Genomic DNA, 18,509 nt, shown 5'->3' with positions numbered 1-18,509 from the left:
GACACACACGTGGCGATGTTTGATCTTTTGTGCGACCATCGACCATTGGCACCGGATCGAAATCTTTTAAACCGCCTGATCGTCGAGTCAACTGATATCCGCAGCCTTTTGCGATATCGGTCGCCTCACCGAGTCGCCATACACACAACGAATATCGTACGTGTATGGCTAGCTTTATAATTGGAAGGGAGCCATGGTCCCTATTTTAATATATCACAGAACAAAGGGACCTTGTCCTACAACAATTTATTCTATCAATAAAAAAGAAGAATAGAGAATTATTTGTGTCCATCTGGCTTGGTATTGGCTATGCTTTAGTTCCATGATTAGTTCTGAGAGAAATGACCAACAATTCTAGATCTTGGACCAAAAACCCATGGCACTTGAGTGTTGGTGGAGACTACCAACCTCGACGTTTATCTACTAATTACTAAATATATTAATTCATTGATTAAATCACTTATTGCACATTGAATTGAACTGTCCAAAACTAATCAGCCACAATTTAGAATCTTTTTGGAAAAATTCATGCTAAATTAAACAAAAGATTATAAATGATAAATCAGCCCAGTTTATTGAAATAATTCAATTCTTGGATAAGAGCAAAAACATACTTATTTGTGTCCAGCATAATGATACACTGACTCAGATGGAGGTTTTCTATGAAATAGTGGCTCAAAATTACTACACTGGGTCCCTTTACCCTGTTGCAGGCTATCCTGTCTGGAAAGTGTCAGATTGTACCCAGTGCAATTGATTCATCATCCCCCAAGAAGTTTTAGCTTTCTTCATTTGCTTTCAGGAGTTCTGATTTATCCAAACAAAATGGAAATTTCCATCCCAACAAAGCAACTCTAATGCTGTTTATTGCTATATCAATACAGTTGCAGATCATATATTCTTCAGCCTCATTCCTAAATGTACTTCTGGTATAATGTACTTTTTATCTGCCTTTATTAGTCCTGTCCAACTTTAATTATTACCTTGTGAATATCTGGATAGTCACCTAAGCAGAAACAAGGAGGAATCGGACAAATACACTTCAGTGTACAGACATTACATTTCGGACTCTAATGGCTTGCCAAGCAGCATGTTACTCTGCAAAATAATCAGAATAATATATACGACATTCCTCCGTCAATAGCAAGCAGAGAATTAGCTGCTCCAAAACTGACATCTAGATTATGGAGAAAATAATAATCATCCCGAATCCAGCCTAATGCTACCTGACAATGCCATATTCTCATTTCCATCCACTTTAAGTGTGTATTCTTTATTTTACTGCAGGGCAACATTTACCATAGGGAAGATTTAATTATTGATGCTGAATTAAAACCAATTACTTTCTCGGAAATGTTTCTTTTCTCCTCCAACCAGATGGTGCCGTTTTGGGTATCAGACGTATCTTGGCATGCGTTTTCAAGGCATAAAAACACATATGTTGCCGAGTTCGGTGTATGAAAATGTAGCAGTATCAACAATCAGATAAGAGAAGGCAGTGAAATAGGGATACCTCCCTGTTTGTGACCTTGGGCACTATATCCACTGTGCGCACATTTCCCTATTTTACAGGAACAACGCAGGTATGGAATCTATCATTTGGAATGCTTTTCGGCCCAGCTTTTCCAGATAAGAGGTCTTTCAATAATGTGTGAAGAACAAAGGTTAATGGCTACTAATAAAACACACAAGTGTTTGACACTACTAAATACCAAAACAGTATGTTGGCCATGTTGCCCCCTAAAACCATTGGTGGACACAGAGGTGTATATAGCAGAAAGGGAATTGTCCCAGGATTTTTTTACAACAATCCCTAGCAACACAAAAGCTAGAGGTACACTCTATAGCCATCCATCGGTAAATTTGCTGACAGTAAAAATGAGGGCAAATTTCACGCATCAGTTAAACAGAAAGACAGATCTGTAGCAAGATACCATCTTTCTGACTCCTACAGATGGTTCAGGATTTGTTAACCCTTTTTTCATCACTGTGATAAAAAATAGAGAATACTCTCCTGTAGTATATACATCAAATGGGACTATATACAGTACATTAATGAACAAAGAATGGGCATCTGGTCAATGGCATAATGGGATAATGGTTTCATACATTTATATGGTGTTGTTGTTTAAGAAAGAAAATGGATCAAGGTGCAAAAAAGAAGCTCCAGGTTTTTGCATCAGAAGCTCTAGGGTTCTTCACTTTTCTGCTCTTTCTGCTCCCAGAATGTAACAAAAGGCTCTATGTATGGTATGCATACAGGAGGAGCACATGGGCATCCCCTGGCACACAACTAGCTTGCACATTCAGAAGGCACTATCCTACTGCAAGAAGTGAAGACAAATTGGTTATTGCATTCTGGTTATTGCATTATCAACAACCAAATATATACAGTATATTGGCAAAAGTTTGTGGACACCAGTCTGTCCAACATCTTATTCTAATAGCCAGGTATTAATAAAAAATATGATCCTCTTCTGCTAAAACAGCCTCTATTCTTGTGGGGGAGCTTTCCTCTAGATCAGAAATCCCCAAAGATTGTTAGAAAGTCTGACAGTTTGTGGGAGCGAATTCCAGAGCCCTTGCAAAGTCTTGAATGCGAGTGTGAGAAGTAGTATCAGTAGAGGAGCGTAACAAGCGGGTTGGTTGGTTGGTATCTAGAGATGTAGGGTGGGGCACAAGTTTGAATTTGGAGAGGGGACAGTCTCTGGAAGGGGAAGGCCAAATAATATAGAGTTCAGTTGGGTTGAGGTGCAGGCCAGTAAAGATCTTCCGCTTCCATCTCTGCAAATCTATTCTGTAGGGTTGTGGCTTTGTCTGTAGCAGCAGTAGGGTGCTAAAAAAGGAAAGGACCTTCGCAAACTCTTGACACAGAGTGAAAAGCATGTGGCATTGCCACGGATGTCATTTTATTATGTAGCAGTCATTTTCAATAATTAATTGAATGAGCAATTTTTAATTGAATAAACAAGGCTTCTTTGTATTCTGTGTTTTCTAAACTATGTGGTCAGATATTAGAAGATATTTTACAAGTCCCAGAAAGAAAGAGGCACTGAGGTCTTAAAACAGCAGATCTTTTAATATATCTATATATAACTTAGACTTGGTTCTGAGAAGAATGAGTTCATACAACAGAGAGAGACTGACTTGACAGGGGCTGCTCTGGAAAGCCATTGGATTGTCAGTCAAACTGACATATTTAGTGATGAAATAGTTATATTGTGAGTTATACCCTTCGACTGAATTGGAAGGGAGAGTAACTCTAATGCTGTAGGTGGAAGCAAAGATACTGTATTTACAGAACCTGTATTTTTGCTGATTTGATGCCTTGTTTATGTAAAGCAGTCATTTTATGGGGGTGATGTGGAACAGAGATGAGCAGGCTGAAAGTACTCAGTAGGGAAAAGATGTTTTATTTACAGAAGTGAATGACAGAAGCAGCTGCAATTTTTATCCTTCTCAAATCCACATTCTGGAATAAGGATCACAGACTAATGAAGCATCATTATATTGGTTATATCTGAGTAATTAGCCTTCTAACTGATTTACAGACAAGAGTGAATCCTGGTATGTTTGGTTTGGTGTATTACAGAGTTTCCAGGCTATTTATGGTCATCAGCTGACTGTATTTTCCACCAATAGTGAATAAAACCCTAATGAACTGGCCAACCATACTGTACTATATATTGCAAGGCAAAACGGTGTCTATACATTATAGTGTAAGGAATGTTTTCAGGTCCCTTACAATATGTAGGGTGGCCACCTTCCATCTTCAGCAACTCCAGACAGGGGGCCGGTGGGTCAGTGATGTCACGGGGGGCATGTCAGTGATGACATGGGGGTGGGACAGATGCTGTCATGGGTGGAGCCATTGACATCAGGGGCAGGGTTATGATGTGGCAATCAGGCAATCGTTGAGTCCTAATTTGGAAAACTGGGCAGGCAGGTTTTGACCAAGACAGCCCTCAAGAAAACTGAGCTGTCCATGTCAAAACTGGGCAGGTGGCATCCCTAACAAAATGCCAATCGCAGATCACCGCATCATAGCCCCGCGCTGTGGTGTTATTGCCCCACCTTGTGACATCACGGTGCCACCCCCATAACATCACCGCCCTTCCGCTGCTCGGTGAAAAAAAACAGCAGAGGTAGCAACCCTAGTGCTGCCTAAGGTGGCTGAGGGAGGGCTGCATCACTAGTGAGTGAGAGCGAGAAAGAGCTGGAATCCTGGTTTAAAAATCTAAACTTTTTCGTAACCATTACGATTTGCTCGTATCTTGCCGCGACTTTTTCGTATTGAGGCCTCCCATAGGACTCAATAGCACTCTGCAGCTCCAACTTGGCCCAAGGAAAGTCTCCCATAGGGCTCAATGGCACTCTGCAGCTCCAACCCGGCCCAAGGAGAGTCTCCCATAGGGCTCAATGGCACTCTGCAGCTCCAACCTGGCCCAAGGAAAGTCTCCCATAGGGCTCAATGGCACTCTGCAGCTCCAACCCGGCCCAAGGAAAGCCTCCCATAGGGCTCAATGGCACTCTGCAGCTCCAACCCGGCCCAAGGAAAGTCTCCCATAGGGCTCTGAAGCTTGAATGAATCCGAAACTTTCGTACTTGGCGCGAAAGCTGGGAAGTAAATCGTGGGTTAGTAAATCAGCCCCTAAGTCTACTAAAAAACTATTTAAACATTAATCAAACCCAATAGGATTTTTTGCTTCCAATAATTATATCTTAGTTAGGATTAAGTATAAGATACTGTTTTATTATTACAGAGAAAAAAGTCCCCATACACAGGCAGATAAGCTGCCTCTTAAGCAGTGATCCCCAACCAGTGGCTCGGGGACAACATGTTGCTCCCAACCCCTTGGATGTTGCTCTCAGTGCCCCCAAACCAGGGAGTTATTTTTGAATTCCTGACTTGGGGGCAAGTTTTGGCTGAATAAAAACAAGATTTCCTACCAAATAAAGCCCCTGTAAGCTGATAGTGTGCATAGAGGCCCCTAATAGCCAATCACAGCCCTTATTTGGCACCTCCATGAATGTTTATGGTGCTTGTGTTGCTCTCCAAGTCTTTTTGCATTTGACTGTGGCTCACGAGTAAGAAAGGTTGGGGATCCCTGGTCTTAAGAACCGAATTGGCAGCTGAAATCTGCCCATGTATGGCCACCTTTAGCTGATTTGTATTTGACCAGACACAACAGCAGTCACACATACATCTGCCTGTAGATCTGAAGCAGCGTCTGTTTTTCCTCGGATGACTGACCCGCTAATGACAACAACACAGCCTGATAACAAATCAGTGACTTCACTATAAGGCCACTTGGCCATCAGATAAATAGGGAAACAGAACAGAACTTTCACATTCCCTATCTAGAAAAATCTGCAACAGGCCGAGCAGACACTCATTCATTTATCATTGGATAAGACGGTGGAATGAAAACATCATCCCAGCACCTGCTGCTATTCCCATGGAAAAAGAAGAAACTCATCTGGTTCTGTCTGTTCCACGGAACACAATTCAGTGATATAATAAAATGGCATTTTAGTCTTATGAAAATACTTTTGTTTGCTACAGCTTGTAATAATAATAATATGTTATTAAATATAAACAGTATGCACGCCTCTGATTCTCTTCAATAAATGTCAGGACTCCTACGGGCTACTAGAGTGTGTCAGCCATGATAAATATCCCCAAGGCGCGGGAGACAAGCGCATACGAAACCAGACGCACATACTTGGGTCTAAGTGCTTGAAGTTGTGAAATACAAACATGAAATTCCTATACGCCTTATACATCCGCGTAGACTGGGGGGAAACTAATGAACATAAACTGCAATTTAAAGCAAAATATATATATACACACTTATAAAATAGGGCTCAAAAGCTGCATTGTTATTGGTTTGCGGAGGGGTTAGCACAGCAGCTAGGTCTCCATCTGGTTTATGATGCTAAAGAGAGGTCAGATTCAGATGGTAAGAAGAACATTTACATATACAGAGTTTGTTAATAAATATTATAAATTAAAGGGGAACTCCACCCAAACACAACTTAAGTGTTTTAAAAAGTAAACATCATTCCAAGCAACTTTGCAATATACATCAATTAAAAAAATGCAGCCTTTTCATGATTTTAATTCTAATAATATGGTTTGGACCAGTCACCTAAGCCCCGCCCCCTGTTCCCCTGCTGATCTACTTTGAGACTCAAATAAAATGTAACAGTAGTCGCCTGTGCTCAGCCTGCATCCTCCCAATCCCACAATTCCCTGCACATGTGATGTCAATAAGGAATGGAACATCCCAGTGCAATGCATTGTGGGTTATGTAGTTCCTGCATGCTGTCTGTAGGCTATGGAGAAGTTGTTACAATTTGCAACATCAATGTTTTAGTCCCTCCTCCCCCGTCTGGATTTCAAATGATGCAAACATTTTTTTGCAGCTGCATTTTGGCACATAGAAATGATATTTAGTCATACATTTTGAACAGGGACGTTTCCGGCCCCTGAGCCGCCTGAGGTGGATCCTCCGATGCCGCCCCCATTGGCCCAGGTGGCCTCATATCTAGTGTAGTGAGCACAATTGCACTCTTTGCACTAACTTTAAAAAATTCATCACTTAAAGTTACCAGGAGCGGCTTTTTGCTGATTCAGTTCAGTGAGATAAAGTTATCTCATGGTTTCTCATGTAAAAACTCATGGACAAGATTCAATTGGAGGGGAAAAACTTTTCTCCTAGTTCATTTCCAGGTTTTTCCATAGACTTCAATAGAGTTTTCACGTTATAGACCGGGAGATCACTTTTTCTGAATTGAATTGCATCTCAAATTGAATCTCATCTGTGAATTTTCACGTGATAAATCTTTTCCTCACTGAATTGAAAATTAAGAATGTGCCAGTGCATTATACTCCTCCAAATATAGAAGGAATATGCTGAGAAAAGTAGTGTTTTGGGCTGATTTATTGAAGATTTCTGTAAAAACCCCACTATTCCCACCCATCTATTCCACTTCCTGCTGCCTCCTTTTCCAGGCTGTGCCGGGGGACCGGCGGCACTCAGCACACTGCACTGTAGGATAGGAACCAATCAGCAGCTAAGCTGACCTGATAGGAAACTGGCTGTAGGGCTGTGATTGGCTTTCCCCTCCTTTTGTGCTTCTGGCAGGGACCATTAGGACACACCCACCCCTCATTTGGGACTGAAGCGGATCTGTGGGGAGCTCCAATAATACGGCCATGAGTAAAACGAGCACCACATATTATTCATAACTGCCAACAAAATTTGTTTTTTTTCTTTAATCCTATATGTCTCCTTTAAGGGTTGACTCCTACACCCTTGCTCTCACCATCTCAGCTGCTCTCCTCTTACCTGTTGCTGTGGTTACACTGGATTTACTTCTAAGATGACAGCACACAAGGCAGCAGCTTTTTTTATAGCAATATGGCCAACATCTGGCTTTAGCTTCAGTTACACAACTCTCATCTGAGTTAAAGATTGGGCAGGTAGAAGAGTTGTCTCCCAAAGCTCCTGCCACTTGCCTCAGGCGGTAGTTAGCAGCCAGTTACTCTGGTAACTTTAAGACTTTTATTTCTGTTTTTGAAAAGAGCTGATCTTCCCATAATTCCTAGTTCGTTGGATAATGGGTTTCCCGATACATGTATTGAACATTTTTAATTCATGTAATTGTCTTTCATTTTTCCAAAATAATGGTTAATTTCTAAATGTGGGAGCCCTTTTTGAACTGGCGTTTTTTCACATGTAAAAATGAAACAGAGCCCCGTTTTATAAATGCTTTCATAAAAATGTGACGTTTTTTTCAATCCCAAGTGCTGAGAGCATGTGTTATTGGGATCTGCGGGTGTGGAATATCTCATGCACAATTACATGTGCAAGTGCCTTCTAGGTGGAAACTGTTAATGGATTCTGCGAGCCCACGGGTCAATTCAGGTTACTGTCAGCGGTACATGGGGATTGAGATTTTCACTAACCTGGAAATAAACAGGTTCACCCCAACAATCCTGTGGCTTCATTAGCCAAGTGCTCGTGGCCAGGGTTGGACTGGGGGGGGTGCAGGGCCCACCGGGGCTCCTGCCCCAGGGGCCCTGCAGATGCCCCATCAGCCGCATCCCCTGCACCCCCTAACCCCCCCCGCAGGGTCCCCGACCTGACGTCTTCCCCTGTTTATCATGTCAGGGGAGGAACGATCGGCCGGGGGAGCACTGGCAATGGTCGGGTTTGGGCTCCCTGCTCATGTCAGCCTTGCAGCCTGTGCGTACCCCCTCACCCCCTTTTTTCTAAAAACAAAATAAGACCTATTGTATAGGCACCTGAGGGCCACACTAGGCACAGGCCAGTGGCGTAACGACTCTGGGACTGGGCCCCCCTGCAAAAAAGTCTTTGGGCCCAGAGCAGAGAAGATAACCCCCCCAGTCCCACCTCCCCCCTCTCCCTGCACTCTGATGTGCATCTTCAGACCCATTTACATTATAAATCTCTGCTCCTGCCCGCTCTCCTATGAAAGAGCCTGCGCTGAGCAGAGATTTTAATGCACCCCCCGTCCCCCGGGAACCCCTGCGACTGCAGCATCTCCTTCCTCTATTGTTACGCCATTGGCTCGGGCCCTCAGGGCCTATATATAAATACACTCCTAGTCAACAGCGATAGCTTAAACAGCCAATTTCAATCATTAGAAGTGTGCAACTCACTCAGAATAGAGACAAATGTACAAAGAATCATTTGATTTGTTAGCTGAGGTACAGAGTAGGTACATATGGAATTACCATAATGACCTTTGACAATGAAGAGTCTGAAAAGGTATATTTATAAATGGAATATGAAGGACACAAAGATAGTAAGGTGACTGTTTTATCAGATCTCTCTGCTGCCACTGACCTTGTCTGCATGTTGTACTGGCAGCTGACACATAGCGCGGCACTCAGGCTGTGCTACCAAGCGTGCTCACAGACTCCTTACACTTGAAATTATTTGGAGCATGTCTCCTAGCTCACCGAGGTGAGAAAGGCAAACTCACCTTATTGTACTAATTACCCTTATAAAGAAAATGAATTGACTTTAGCTAGAACTTTTATGCCTGTGCGGCAGAGAGAATTGAATTAAAAAGAAAAAATGACTGGTCTCGGGAAGCTTATGTGAAATCGCTGTCTGTTACTCAGGTTAAAATTAGCACTTGGGCAGTCTCAGATTCAGACTCGTTTTGGGCAGACTTGGTTTTGATATTAAAGTGGTAGTTCACCTTTGAAAATGTGTGTTTAAACAGCCGCAAATGAAACAAAAGGGGCTGTGGGAACACTCCAAATGCCATGTATAATACAAGTAAAGGTATGGGATCCCCGTTATCCAGAAGTTTCTGAATCACAGAAAGGCCATCTACCATAGACTCCGTTATAAGCAAATAATTCTAATTTTTAATTTTTCTTTTTTCTCTGTAATAATAAAACAGTACCTTGTACTTGATCCCAACTAAGATATAATGAATCCTTATTGGGGCAGAACAGCCCTATTGGGTTTATTTAATGGTTAAATGATTCCCTTTTCTCTGTAATAATAAAACAGTACCTTGTACTTGATCCCAACTAAGATATAATTATCCTTGTTGGAGGCAAAACAAGGATAAGCATAAGACCACAAACATTTGTTACAACAAATGGCAACAGGGAATTTTTAAGTAAAAAACTTCAGTTTGCAAAGTACAAAAAGGCAATTTTTTTGCACTTTGCACACCGCATTGTGCAGAATGGCTGAAGGCCTCTGTGCTTCGTTTCAGGGTACCCACTAGGGCCGGGGCCCACTGGGATTTTTCCTGGTGTCCCGGGGGCGCAGTCCGACCCTGCACTTTATCAATTCCCCCCCTCATGTTTCTCAGTAGCAGTTTAGTGAGCCTGGTCACTGACTTTTTAAACTACTACAATTTGTTACATAAGTTGTTCTATTAAGCGTTACCTAAGTCTGTAAGAGAGCATCTGGTACAATTTGCTCCAATTGGACAGATTTCATTTAGGGAGCAAAATGTATCTCCAAATTCAATTCCAGATTTTCTCATAGACCTTAATTTAGTATTCACATGAAATAAATTTTCTCATTGAATTAAATATGATCCAATTATTTACTGGCATTGGTTCAAGTCAGCGAGCATGCTCAGTAGGAGACAAGAACAGCCCCGTTTTCCAAGATTAGCTCTATAAAAATAACCATACAATGTCACAAAATGTAAACACTGCCATAGATCAGCGAGGGATAATGAGATATAGGTTACCAGGTCATGTGACAAATCAGGGAGCCTGTTAATACATGGCCTGCACTCATTTGAAACGGATCAGTGCAGCCCTGTGAGCTGAATTTTCTAGAAATGTCCCACGGCATTCATTCGCCAGGCATGGATTCTCTGTGAAATTCTGCATTTCACCATTGGCAAATTTGCTGTGACAAAAATTGGCAGAGTTAGGAAAAAGTCGTGTTTTTTTTGCCTTTTCACACTGATGCTTCTCGGTAGTTCCGGGACAGCAGGGTCCACTAGGGCCGGGTCCACTGGGTAATTTCACGGTGTCCCACCAGCCCAATCCGACCCTGTATGCCAAGGCTACTGTACTTCATATAGTTTTATTTTTATAGTCTGATTCTTGCATGCCCTCTACCATAGCCCCCAAAGAAAGAGTCATTTCAGATGATATATAACATAGCAGCAAGGTTTCTACAAAAAACAGTGGCTCGGGGGAAACATGTTGCTCACCAACCCCTTGGATATTGCTCCAGTGGCCCCAAAGCAGGGGCTTATTTTTGATTTGGAGGCAAGTTTTGGAGACATAAAACCATGTGTTCTGCCAAATAGATCCTCCTGTAGGCTGCCAGTCCACATAGGGGCCACCAAATAACCAATAACAGACCTTTTAGCCAACCCCTAGGAACTTTTTCCATGCTTGTGTTGCTCCCCAACTTTTTATATTTAAATGTTGCTCACAGGTAAAAAAAAGGTTGGGGATCCCTGCCTTAGACGATCAAATCAGTGAGCAGTCTTTTCTATTTGCTTGTTATGAGCCTGGATGCAGTTATTGGTTAAGCCAATGGCACAAAGATGCTACTTAACATGGGCTTTAAATGAACCAACTATGTGCTGGTACAGACAAGGCTCAGCCTTTGCAATAGTGTTATCGGGCCAATAACTTCTGGCACTAGTAGTACTATTTTATATAGGGTCCCATTACCATTAAAGTCTTATTGTCTGATCTGATTATTCTGAAAGCCACCCCTACTGGTTGAAGTCTGACCTTGCAACAAATGCTTCTACATTTCTGGTCACTTATTGACCTATGCCTTGCCGATAATTATATGGCAACAAGTGGTGCAACAAACCCAAGAGCTATATGTACTCCAAAGTCAGTGCCATTTTTCCCCATAGACTTCAATAGAGTTTTCATGTAATAAAATTTGAGATTTTTCTGAACTTAAAGGAGACATTTCATATAACCTTCATATTCAGTTATATGATTCATCTTTCTTCAATCTATGTAATCTTGCAGAAAAAAAACGATTTGAATGCATTTTACCTGCTAAAATCGTTTTTATATCAGAGCTGCAGAGAGATCTTCACTCCTCTGAAGCTAAACTGAAATGAGAGATGGGAGTGTCTCTTCATTCTCCCACAGGAAATGGTCACAGCACTGACTGACAGGCTGAACTCTGCTGTAACAGGGAAGCCCCTCCCTCCTCCCTGCCTGTGTATCTGTTACCAGTCTGCACATAGCTGGCCTGTGCTGCTGCCTGATCTTTACAAGTTGCAGGGAGTTGTTGCAGGAGAAAATACCAAAAAACATCCAGTTTAGGTATCAAAGTACAAGTTGCAGGGAGTTGTTGCAGGGGAAAATACCAAAAAACGGCCAGTTTAGGTGTCAAAGTACAAGTTGCAGGGAGTTGTTGCAGGAGAAAATACCAAAAAACGGCCAGTTTAGGTGTCAAAGTACAAGTTGCAGGGAGTTGTTGCAGGAGAAAATACCAAAAAACGGCCAGTTTAGGTGTCAAAGTACAAGTTGCAGGGAGTTGTTGCAGGGGAAAATACCAAAAAACGGCCAGTTTAGGTATCAAAGTACAAGTTGCAGGGAGTTGTTGCAGGAGAAAATACCAAAAAACGGCCAGTTTAGGTGTCAAAGTACAAGTTGCAGGGAGTTGTTGCAGGGGAAAATACCAAAAAACGGCCAGTTTAGGTATCAAAGTACAAGTTGCAGGGAGTTGTTGCAGGAGAAAATACCAAAAAACTGCCAGTTTAGGTGTCAAAGTACAAGTTGCAGGGAGTTGTTGCAGGGGAAAATACCAAAAAACGGCCAGTTTAGGTGTCAAAGTACAAGTTGCAGGGAGTTGTTGCAGGAGAAAATACCAAAAAACGGACAGTTTAGGTGTCAAAGTACAAGTTGCAGGGAGTTGTTGCAGGGGAAAATACCAAAAAACGGCCAGTTTAAGTGTCAAAGTACAAGTTGCAGGGAGTTGTTGCAGGGGAAAATACCAAAAAACGGCCAGTTTAGGTGTCAAAGTACAAGTTGCAGGGAGTTGTTGCAGGGGAAAATACCAAAAAACGGCCAGTTTAGGTGTCAAAGTACAAGTTGCAGGGAGTTGCATGTAAAAAAAAAACTCTCATAGCTATTGCAGAACGTAATACTGATGGGCAGGGACACTGTAGGATTGGGTGCAGGGAGTTGTAACTATATATAATTGGAACCTAACATGGATGCAGGGAGTTACAAGCAAACAACACACATCATTTATAATTAGGTACAGTCTAATGAATAAACAGATCTGACTCCTTCATTGTAAATAACGTTTTTTTTGATTTGGTAAATAATTTTTTTTTTTAAGAAAGAGAATCAAGGTGCCTTACATTCCAGCATGTCACAGAAGCAGCGAATCTTCCTTCAACTGAGCTGCTAGTCAGGAGAGCAGGGCCAGCCAGGAGCAGCACTGAGAAGGACCCCAGCGTGACTGACGTGGGCGGGGAAATGACGTCATCAAAGGCGCCGCCCACGTCTCACGCCCACTCCTCTCTCATTGGCTGCAGCGTCTGTATAGGAAAGAAGCCAGGGCCGGCGGCCCCAGCTACAGACAGACTATTTTCCAGCCGGAAGCCCTGTGAAAGCCCTGTGAAAGGGAGGGGCTTTAGCATATGTGCAGGGATTACACAGCCTTCTTCAACAGTAGGTATAAAATACACTTTATTTTATTCAATTTTAGAGTGTTAGCTGCAATTTAAGATAAACTGAAAAATTATGGTATATGTCTCCTTTAATTGGATCTCAAATTAAATCTCATCCATCGGTTTTCACTTGATAAACCTTTTTCTCATTGAATTGAATCTGGCCCGTTGTTTCTTTTTAACATATGGCTCTTGGATTTGTTGCACCAATAATATCGATAAATGACCAGAAATGTAAAAGAATTTGTTGCAAGGTCAGACCCAATGGTTGGTTTTGAACAGGTGGCCAATAAATGCAATATGGTATCTGCTGATTGGTTGCTATAGATGACTAGATCGATGCCATGTTGGGTTTATATCAGGAACAGCTATTAGAGTAAATAGCTTTATTACAGTAAGGGCACTGAAAACCAGTTTCGTGTTACCGAATGATATCATTTATGGCTGTATTAAGAACCACGGCTTCTATTCCCAGATAAACATCGGGCGCTGTGTTCCACTGTACACAGATTACTTACGGTTTTCTGGCGTAATAGGTAATAACCGAGGTATTCTCTCCGGCGATACTGGACTTTCGATTTTTGTCACGTATTCAAAATTCATAATAAACATCATCGCTACTCCTTCTTGGTTTTTCACTGGTATAATGTGTGTGCTACAGAGAAAGGTGGATCCTGTGGGGGAAAAAACAAATATATTCCTATAACACAACAGGTAATTCATCTTAAAAAGTATTAAATCCAACATATATCTATACTGTAATAACAATTATCAGTAGAAACAGATTATAAGATGATATACTCAGGTTTTTTATTTCTTAGAATTAAAGAAAGTGAGTCTTTTTTATTAATGATGGGAAAAATTTGCAACACTGTAGTATTCCATAGCAACCATTTAATTGCACAATTTGCAACACTGTAGTATTCCATACTGTGATTCTTTATATACCCACAAAGTGACCCACTTCAGAACCTTCAGAAAGGGGCGGGTGTGAGTGTATATATATGAGAGAAGCAGGAGGTGTGAGATGACCTCTTGAAGGCGAATTGCTATGGAAAAAGAACCACAAAAAAGTTATTGGTTGGCTCAAACTTGCCCGATCCTAGGATCCCATGGGTTCCAGTCCAGCCCGCACATCACTATAATGGCACAAGTTTTTGCCCTTTGTGTCTAAGGTTGCCACCCAGCCAGCATTTGACCAGCCTTGTCAGCAAATCACCAGCTACGGCCGGTGCCGGTATTACAAATTTACTGGTACTATGTCGGTAAGGGTGGCAACCCTACCTATAATCCCTCTCTTCCCTGACTCTTTCTACCTCAGACCACTCCATTTTATATAGAGGCCAGCCTCTGCCCAGCCCATTATCCCCTCCCTCCTGCCCATTTTCCCACCCCATTAACCCATTCCTCTGCATAGCCCACCCATTTTCACACATCCAAGTGATGTCACTGCCTGCCCCAGCCTAAAGGCCAGTATTAATAGCAATATAAGGGGGCAACCCAATTTGTGTCCTACCCTGCACCTGTATTTCACTCTTCACTTAACAAAGGCTTTTTTTTTTATTTTCATAAAAATACAGTAGTATGTGCCATTTGGTAATCCTAAATAGAAAATTGCCATTTTAAGTACTAAGGCACCCCCCCCCCCCGGGATCATAGGATTCACAGTGCACACAAACAAGCCAAGGCACACATACATGCTAGGCCCCATCAGCCAATGAATGCACAGAGTTGTCTTTACTCCCACGCTACTTCCTGTTACAGTTAGAGCTGCATTATTTCCTGTCAGCTGATCTCTGAGGGAGCACACAGCCCATCACTAAATGGCGGCTCAAGGGAAAGGATGGAAAAGGGCAATATTTACCGATATATATATTCCAGTTTGGTAAGATTCTTCAACAGACCATTTCATATGATATAAACTATCTGTTGGTTATGTATTCATTCTGAGGGTATAGTTTTCCTTTAATGCAGAAAATGAGCATTTTCCAATTACTTATCCCATCTTTAAAACTAAACCAACACAACTTTTTCACTCATTTTTTTCACTCATTACTTCAAACCATGGCATGAAACAGTGAGCCCGTGGCACTCGCTATAGTTCCCATAGAAACAAACTGAATTACTTTAGTAAATAGAAAATAAGCAATTTAGGACTGTACCAGTGTTACTAAATATAGCCGTGCTGCAGGACAGGCAGAGCGCAGACTGATTAAATAAACACTATAGCTTTCAGCAGCCAGAAATAGCTCTCTTTAGGCTAATGAATCAGGTTTCATCAAACTGTCTTAGCAGACTGGAGACCTTTCATGGAATATTCAGCTACAAGACTGTTCTTTACATTGTACACAGCCTTAGTATGAATGGTTAGCTCCAGGTAGGAAATATATTTCACCTGTGCATGCAATAATACCGTATGTAAATATAATAAGAAACCTTTGATCTTAACCATTACTCTATACTTTAAAACAACTGTAAACATGTATTGCTTTTTTATTAACCCAATCATACAGGTGTAGGACCTGTTATCCAGAATGTTGGGGACCTGGGGCTTTCTGGATAAGGGATCTTTCCGTAATTTGGATCTCCATACCGTAAGTCTAAAAAAAATTATCATCATTATCAATCATTTAAACCCAACAGGATTGTTTTGCATCCAGTAAGGATTAATTATATCTTAGTTGGGATCAAGTACAGGTACTGTTTTATTATTACAGAGAAAAGGGAATCATTTAACCATTAAATAAACCCAATAGGGCTGTTCTGCCCCCAATAAGGGGTAATTATATCTTAGTTGGGATCAAGTACAGGTACTGTTTTATTATTACAGAGAAAAGGAAATCATTTAACCATTAAATAAACCCAATAGGGCTGTTCTGCCCCCAATAAGGGGTAATTATATCTTAGTTGGGATCAAGTACAGGTACTGTTTTATTATTACAGAGAAAAGGGAATCATTTAACCATGAAATAAACCCAATAGCGCTGTTCTGCCCCATTAAAAAATATCCCAACTAAAATATAATTAATCCTTATTGGGGGCAGAACAATCCTATTGGGTTTATTTAATGGTTAAATGATTCCCTTTTCTCTGTAATAATAAAACAGTACCTGTACTTGATCCCAACTAAGATATAATTACCCCTTATTGGGGGCAGAACAGCCCTATTGGGTTTATTTCATGTTTAAATGATTCCCTTTTCTCTGTAATAATAAAACAGTACCTGTACTTGATCCCAACTAAAATATAATTAATCCTTATTGGAGACAAAACAATCCTACTGGGTTTAATTAATGTTTAAAAGATAGTAGACTTAAAGTATGGAGAGCCAAAATTAGAACTATTATCCAGAAAACCCCAGGTCCCAAGCGTTCTGCATAACAGGTTCCATTCATGTATTTGATTAAGATGCACTTTGTTCAGAGCCTTCTGAATATCAGGTTTATGGATAAGGGAACCCATACCTGTGACACAGAAAACCAGAAATAATACAAACAATTCAGACCAAATGAAATTATATCTGGGAAGTCCTTTAACATAAAATGTAAAGAAAACTTTTTATAAAAGATTTTTACCTATTTTTTTATCCCATATTGACCAAATCAGCTCCTGTCTGGATCAGGAACATGGAATCATATCTAGCCATTCTAGCCACTGCCGCAAACCTTGCGTTATAATTGTTCTTTCCACATTATCCATACTCTCTTAAGAAAAAATAAATCCCTGTTGGGCACAATTGGTTCTCAGTGGAACAGTCTGCTGACGTCAGGTCACCAAGAAGTTCTTGGGTGTTGATAATTAAACAGATTACACTCAGTCCCACACCGTCTGTCCCTCAGCTGAAGCACAAATGGGCCATACAGCAGGACAATTAGGTCTATAGCAATGGGCTTGAGTAAACACAGGAAATTGACACCAAGAGCTTCTCTACAAGTACTTGAAGGCCATTATAAACCAAACACATGGACAGCCATATCCAATTAGCCCTGATCAACCCCCCCACGAAAATAACTGAAGTAAATCAACCCTGTGCCAAACAAGTCTAGTGTTCAAATGTTTCCCTCTGGAAGGCAGTGCTGCTATAATCATTCACTTGCACCCGTTTCCAACAAATTGGAGAGGAGTTTCTATTAAAATGCCATTAATTGGTTCACAAACTCTTCATTCTTTTTTATTTGGAGAAATATGACATTTATGGGAGGATAAAGACCATCAAATTATTTTATTAATGGCAAATGCAATCTAAAATACTAAGAGCAATTCAAATAATCTTTCAATAATTTACTGTGGTTATAAAAATTCTCTTAGAAGGATGTTAAAACACTGCTCTGTTTCTAAATATGAGTCTGTTTTATTTGGTAGCTTATCAGAAAATAAACGTCCCTGCGGTTATTCTAAGGTTATTCCCATTATACTTTATATATTGTAAGTGCTGATCTTAGACCAGAAAATAAAGGGCTCATAGAGATCCTTAAATGAAGTGCGCAGTCATAATGAATTTATTAATTGAAGCCATATATATAGAATATTGCTCTTTATGCCCTTTGAATGCATCTGTATCCATTAAACATCAGTTATTTATGGGGAACTATTTAATCCGCAGCAGCGCATGTAGGTATTGCTGATCTCGGTAACAATACATATTGTGTGTATAGGTTTTTTAAAAAGTTAAATTGTAACTTTAGGTTTCTGCAGATGAATAAACAACAGAACACAAGAAATGTATATACATAGAACCATACGGTAAAAAAAGATATGGCAATAATCGGGAAATACCTGTATCAGGGAGACAATATAGTCTTTTGACCCCCCCCCCCAATGCCTTCAAGCAAACAAGAACTATAAAGCACATTCCAAAATGGAAAATTGTCTTGCTTTTACCCTAACCTCCCTTCCCTCTCCATTTAACCAAAGAAAATAAAGATCTCTGTATAAACATGCCCCCCCCCCCCCCCCCCCACATTTCTTCCAGCCCTAGATTAGGAGGAGTACATTATCCAGGATGATAACATAAATATAAATAACTTAACTACTCAGTTATCTTCTTCCTATACTTGAAGAACCAAGAAGTTGCAAAGTTATTTCAATGTCACTGTTTGCCCTGTTCAGTGCACCAAATCAAAATAAACACAGATAGATGAAGCAAAAAACAATCTAAAAGTAGCATATGCCCTATTTGTCAAGTTCATTCAAATCAAAGGGGTAGACTGGCCCTTTCAACAGGTAATATACACACCTTTGCTCAACATGACCACAATAAATAGGAGTTAATATAAATATGTATTCAGCCTGTTCTAGCCATTGTAACACTATGCTTGCCCACATCA

General features: G+C 40.9%; 1 protein-coding gene across 4 annotated transcripts in view; it reads right to left on the bottom strand.

Annotated features, from left to right (window-relative positions):
• kcnh7 (potassium voltage-gated channel subfamily H member 7) overlaps positions 1–18,509 on the bottom strand; it is a 235,827-nt gene that overhangs the window by 106,538 nt on the left and 110,780 nt on the right. For all 4 annotated transcript variants that reach the window (XM_031893163.1, XM_031893164.1, XM_031893165.1 and 1 more), the window contains exon 3: positions 13,701–13,856. In XM_031893163.1, coding sequence (XP_031749023.1) covers positions 13,701–13,856 — 156 coding nt within the window. The remainder of the gene's footprint in view (positions 1–13,700; positions 13,857–18,509) is intronic.

Source organism: Xenopus tropicalis, chromosome 9 (assembly GCF_000004195.4).
Source record: "Xenopus tropicalis strain Nigerian chromosome 9, UCB_Xtro_10.0, whole genome shotgun sequence".
NCBI lineage: Eukaryota > Metazoa > Chordata > Amphibia > Anura > Pipidae > Xenopus > Xenopus tropicalis.
Note: the sequence above shows the minus strand (reverse complement) of the source record. Positions and strands in the feature narration are given on the sequence as shown.